Below are 6389 nucleotides of genomic sequence, written 5' to 3' on the forward strand. Positions count from 1 at the left end.
GGCCGACGCGTGAACCACTCATCCGCTGGCCCGCCCATTCATAGATATTAATCATTACATTTTATTATTACTAAATCATTTATTTCTAGTAGATGCCCATAGCGAGCAATGATGTTGTTGCTCACACCGGTACTCAAGGTGCTCAGGCAGGTTGTCTTTCTGCCCAGACAAACAAAAAATTAGAGGGAACATTGGTCTTGTCCATTATCAGAGTAAAACATTTGCTGGCACTTGAAGATAAGGCCTCCAGTCTGATATAGTATGCAAAAGACATAACTCAGATCACCAACCTCTCCTCTTGTGCACAGGTGTGTTTTGGGGAACACGACTATTCTGGCCAAGTTTGCCAGCGAGGAGGAAATCAACCGTTTCTTTGCACAAGGGCAGTCATTGGCCACGCCCTCCTCCGCCTGGCAGGCCATGGGCTCGTCTCAGAGCAGAATGGATCAATCCCACTCTTTCCCCAGCCGTGCCGCCGAGGCTGGACAATGGAATGGCGGCGATCTCCACGGCTCCTCCCTCTGGGGCGGGCCTAACTATTCCAGTAGCCTGTGGGGGAGCCCCATCGGCACGGAGGTGGGACGGATCGGCAGCCCTTCGCCAATCAGCTTCCTCCCAGTGGATCACCTGGCAGGTGCCGGAGACTCAATTTGAGCAAGTGTGCGCAATGGTCAGTGGAGAATTGTCAATAATCAGCAAAATGAAAGCAGAAGTGGCACTACTCGCTTATGACAAGATTTTTCAACAAAACGGGGTTTCCCCTGTGGAAAACTAGTTTCGTTTATCTCTCTGCACATATGTCCACTTTGTTTTAGCCCAAAAACATATCAGTCGGAATACTTGAATCCTGCAGGCCAATTCTATAATGTGAACGGATGGATATTTGCTTCCAGGTAGTGCTCTTTCACACCGAAAAAAAAAAAAGCTTCAATCGAGCTCATCATCATTATATACGTGTATATATGTATGTGTGTATTTATATATATTTGTATATATACACACATATATGTATATATTTTTCATTTGCAATGTTTATTTGAATTCCATTTTTTTTTCGCCGACAATGTTGGAGTATGAGCTTTTTAAACTTTGCACTGAATGTTTTTTTTTTCCTCAGTAATATTTAATCTGCAATATAGAGGGAGCAGCCAGTTTTTCCAGTGTAGCTGTTTACTCATTGAGGTCCTTACTGTGTATGCGTGGCTGTTTTGTGTGCGCGTGTGTGTGTGTGTGGTTGCGCACGCTCCTCTCTTGCCTTGGCACGCCTACCTTACTGCGTTGTCGTGGAGTTCAAGATCAACGGCTTTGTTCAAGACGAAGAAAAACTTGGGAAGGTTATTTGGGGACAGTTGGAAAAAAAAGAGAAAAAAAAGTATTGCACCAATGTTTTTTTTTTTTGAGGACTAAAGATCGTCGAGCTCTGCAGTGCTAAAGGACTGTAGCCGGAGCTGGGACTAACAAGCCCCAGCGACCCTAATGTAGGGGCCGGGGCCTATCTAGCAAACCCTCCCTTGAGTCCTCGAGTGGGCAAGGGTGGGAACAGCACTTTCAGAAAAGGCTTTCAATATTTTGGAGGTGCCACACTGCAACCTCTTGTTTACAAGACTTGGGAGGCTGAATGTGTGCTCATCCTTCATTTTAGGAGATGATGGAGTTAAATAGAAAATGCTAAAAAAAATTATATATATATATTAAAAAAAAGTGGAAAAAAGACTAAAACATTTATAAAGCATTAAAAAAAATTCACCAAAAAAAAATCTAATCGAGGATGAAGACGACGCTTTGTAACTCTGGGAATTCGGATCAGTGTTTTTGGCCATGGTGTTGGTTATTTGAATTATTCCTCTTTGTCTGCTAAATAACCAGCAATGGTTCTCAGGAAATTAAGCCAGTCCCCCCTGCCCCCTGTAGTTTATCTTTAAAAAAAAATAAAAAAAAATAAAAAAAATAAAAAAAGAGAAGAAAATAGAAACAAAAATGCTACTACTCCTGGTAGGAAAGGAAAATCCAACTTCTAGCACTGAAAATGATGTATAATATGGTCTGTAAGTTTCTTTTCTCTGCCAAATAACTGCTTTAAGCTGGAGAAGCTCAACACACTGCTTTCAATATGCTGTCTTTTGAGGGTTGTGGGGGGGTCCAAGTGTGTGTGCATGTACGTGTGTGTGAGTGTGTGTGTCCTCCACTTCACCCATGTTAAAATCAACGGGGTGGGAATGTAAAAACCAAGAGAAAGGCGAAACTGTATCTATGCATACTGTAGCTTCTCACGACCTACTGAGAGGTGATTTTTGTTGTTGTTTTTGTTTCTTTCACGTCTGACAACACGTTTTAAATGTTTCCTTCAGTGTGACATTTTAAACGGCTTATTTAGCGCCCATTGCCACAAAACGTTTTGGAAAGGAAGAAAAATCAGAAGCGACTTTTTTTTTTTTTTTTAAACAGTGAAGCAAAAGTCGTCCACATTTCATTGCCTTGATCCCAACTGTGTCCGCAGATGCAACAAGTCAAGTGGCTTCTACCTGTTTACAAATGGAATATGATTGTATTGTTGTGCTGGGGAAGGCAGGGGTTGGGGGGGATGTCTTAATTTGATCCATTATGCGTGAATGTGCGTCCAGGTTATTATAGATGGCCTAGTTTAGCTGTTTGGTTAGCTCCTAATAAGCTCAATGTTCTTTTTTTGGTTGTTAGGGGGTATTTAGGGGCGCTTTCAAAAAAGCTGAGTGCACGTGAGCATTAGCGAAGCCATGGACCTTAAACTCGTGCGTATGTGTGTGCGTGTGCGCGGCCCTTCCGCAACTGTACGTTTTTATTTGACTAGTGTGATGTGTCGGCTTTACTTTGAAGCAGAGATGTGACTATTTAACAAGTATTAGCCACAGTTGTGCGTGTGTCAGTATTGAACTGCTTTACCAAATAATTCAATCAAACAACATAGTTTACTTAATTCCACATCATGTTTCTTGATTCATTGGCAGCCATTGACGAGGATAGACATTCGATACATTTGAGGCGCTTCAAATGGATCGGGCGTCTGCTAGTGATGAACCTATTTCAATTTGAAGTAGGGGGATGAAAACAACCACCTGATTGGAGGTTTATCAGCATCAATGGCTGCCGATGAGTTATTGTAATTTTTTTTGGTCTATATTTTTATCAAGAGGAACATTGAACTTATATTTTATTTTACTGACATTATAAAGTGAGAAGCCTTGGATTTTGCACTTGGTGGTCTTAAACTCATAGGCCGCCATAGGTGGCAAGAATGTGTGCTTGTGATTGGATAAGCTGTGCATGGTGTGAATGGGCAAGATGGCGCTGTGCTGACTGCAGCGAGTTGTCTCCTTTGTATCTTCCAATTAGAACTGAGTCAGAATAAGGCAATAGGCCCACTAAGTGCTGTACGATATAACAATATATCACCAAAACGATGTAAAGCTTTTTTGTCCTTGTTATCGCAAATAAATAGACCGGATCCTGCAATGCACATTTTGGACAGCACACCGTGTCTAATATGCATTGTTACGTTTAGGTTTTTCCGTAAACCACAGTAGTACCCCCGAATAGCCTCAAGGTGTCCCTAGCTAGAAAAATGTCCCTTCTTAGCAAGCATATGTAAGTAATGCATGCAAAACAATTGAAAATAGCAACACCTAATCCACACAGGATACAGACAACACTATTCTTTCCAATATCAATCTTCATTTATTTTTATGGACGTGATTTGATATACACCAGTCTTAAAAATCAAATGTGCAAATATTGTTTGTGTAATATTTGGACTATATGCGGTACCTACTGAAATTTACAAAATATACTTAACTGGGCTCTGAGGTGTCCACATATGTGATATTTACACCAAATGACATGCAGCTGCATTGTAGTAGCAGTTTTTTAGTCACAAAAATAAAAGTACGCCAGCTAATTTTCTTTACGCTATTTAACATTTGTGGTAAGTCAGTTAAATGTTAAATCCAGTAGCTCGAGGAGTCAAATTTGTATGAATGTTCATCAAACAATGAAACATTTTATATCGCTATCGTGATAGATTAATTGCTATATCGTACTGCAGTAGGCCTGTAGTTCCATTCAACTGTTTGTTTCTGGCCAGTGAAAATCTTGCGTTTTATTTTGATCACAAGAAAATGCGTGTCTACTAGCAAAACTTTTTGAGCACGACAATGCTAGGGTAACGTCTTGACAGCATGACTGCATTTTTATTGTTGTTAAAGAGAAGGGACAAGCAACAAGCTCACATAATTTGGTTTCCATTTTTTTTTTGTTTTTATTTTATTTTTTGCACGTGTGTTCGATTGGACGAGATAACGCCAAATGACGCGGCAATGGGAAGGCACGGTGGGGTGGAGGTGTTTTGTGAATGCGTGTGTTTCTGAAACAGCATATTGTGGAATGCTTGAAGCCTAGGGTGGTTTTGCGACACCGTGTTAGGAAAAGCTGCAAGTAGCGAGAACCACCTTGAGCACTGTACAATCTCCAGGGCAGTCCGGCAGCTTCCCATTAGGGAGGGTCGGCGGGGAGCCGGCAGGCCATACTTTACTACTTTTTGACTATTTAAGAAGAATAATGTGACTTATGTTCTCCTCTTGACTGAACTCTTCTGTGAGCAAAACACCCAGTGGCAATTATTCTTGATCAAAAATGCTTGACACAAAAAAATGACGCAACCCTTCCCAAAAAAAAGCAAACTGTGATTATCTGCTGTCTTTTTTTTTATTATTATGGAGTATATGTATGCGCAAAAAAAAAACTGAAAAGCTTTAGTTTAACCAGCACAAAGAAGGGTGGGTGTTGCTCAGAGAGACTATGCAGTGGAGTTTTGAACCCAGGCTTCCATGTCCAACTTGGGTTTTGTATTTTTAACTCATTCTAGCAATGACGGTGACGGACGTCCAATCCACTTTGGATTGGACGCTTATTGCCTTCAGTGGCGGGCAATGAGTCGAAAACAAACAAGTTAACAGGATTCCCAGTAATATTCCTCAAACATGTTGTGCCATTGTTGAATCGTACTGCTACTAATAATAAAGTTGAAAAAAGAAAAAAATGCACAAAAAAAGTTTACTTAGCAACCACCGGGCCAGTTGTAGCAGGAAGTGTGTGTGTGTTTGAGTGAGTGTGTGTGTGTGGTCAGGTCAGGTCCATTGGTTTCTTTTCCCAGCTCCTTGATAGGCTGGTGAAAGTGCAAATTTTACACAACTTTTTTTATAGAGATTCTATCAATCCACAGTGTTGAGTTGGATCACCTCTTATTATGCACATTGCTTTGGGAGACTGTTGAACTTAGAATTTATATATATATAAATATATATATGAGAATCTATACTGACAGTGTCTCTAATCATCGAGAGGTCGCCTCCCTCTCCTCAAAACGCCAGGAAGTAACTTTATTTTCAAATGTCTTCCTCGGGCCATCGACGGATTTTATCTTAAAACTTGTAGGGGAAAACTGCACTTTTTGAAGGACAATCTTTATTTGGGTATACGTATTGATACATTTGAAAAAAAAAAAGACAAAGTGAACGAAGTCGCCTGATATAACAAGGTATTAAAACCAACTCCAGTGTGCTCTAATATGAATGTTTCCTCTGATGCTGTCTCTTTGGTTTCATTTAATATTTTTACTCCTTTTGTTGCTTGGTTTGTTCAGTATTTTTCCCCTCATTTTTTTTTCTTGGAATTTTTAGTGCTCTTAAGAGAATGTGTACTAAGGTGTAGATTTGTAGGTAGTAGGTCTTCTGTTGGCTGTACTCGTATACTGATTACTGTTTGTAACTTCTGGCCCCTTCAGCCAGCATACAAAGCTGTATAACTTGGGTACAACCCTCAATAAAAGACTAACAATCACCCTCCAAGTCTTATTTTCTTTCATGGCAAGAAAATGGACATAAACTCAAGATTGGTATACGTATATGTTTTGACGAAAGTTTGGCGACACTCTTTTTCCTTGTCGACGATTATTTCAAATATTTATTCATCTTATTAGATGTGCTTCATAACTGAGCAAAGAATACCCCGAGATTTGGTACAAACGTAAAGCTGGCATGCAAAATGACTTGAATGGCTGGACATCGTAAGGCTTTTTCTTTAAAAAAAAAGTGGTCTATGTAAAGTAAAGCTTTTATTTGTTTAAAAAATAAATACTATGTATATATATAGTCAGGCTTTTTTCTTTAAAAATGACCATGTATATTAAGGGTTTTTATTAAAAAATGACCATGTCTAGTAAGGCTTTTTTATTTAAAAAAAACGACCATGTACAGTAAAGCGTTTTTCTTAAAAGACGACATAGTATAGTAAGGCTTTTTTTCTTAAAAAATGACATAGTATTGTAAGGCTTTTTTCTTAAAAAAAACGACAGAGTATTG

General features: G+C 39.6%; 1 protein-coding gene across 4 annotated transcripts in view; it reads left to right on the forward strand.

Annotated features, from left to right (window-relative positions):
* Nucleotides 1-5868, forward strand: part of LOC144087939 (trinucleotide repeat-containing gene 6A protein-like) — a 33398-nt gene extending 27530 nt beyond the window's left edge. For all 4 annotated transcript variants that reach the window (XM_077618070.1, XM_077618071.1, XM_077618072.1 and 1 more), the window contains one exon: nucleotides 309-5868. In XM_077618070.1, the coding sequence (XP_077474196.1) occupies nucleotides 309-654 (346 nt within the window). In that variant the 3' untranslated portion in view covers nucleotides 655-5868. The remainder of the gene's footprint in view (nucleotides 1-308) is intronic.
* Nucleotides 5869-6389: the final 521 nt, after the last annotated feature.

Source organism: Stigmatopora argus, chromosome 14 (assembly GCF_051989625.1).
Source record: "Stigmatopora argus isolate UIUO_Sarg chromosome 14, RoL_Sarg_1.0, whole genome shotgun sequence".
NCBI lineage: Eukaryota > Metazoa > Chordata > Actinopteri > Syngnathiformes > Syngnathidae > Stigmatopora > Stigmatopora argus.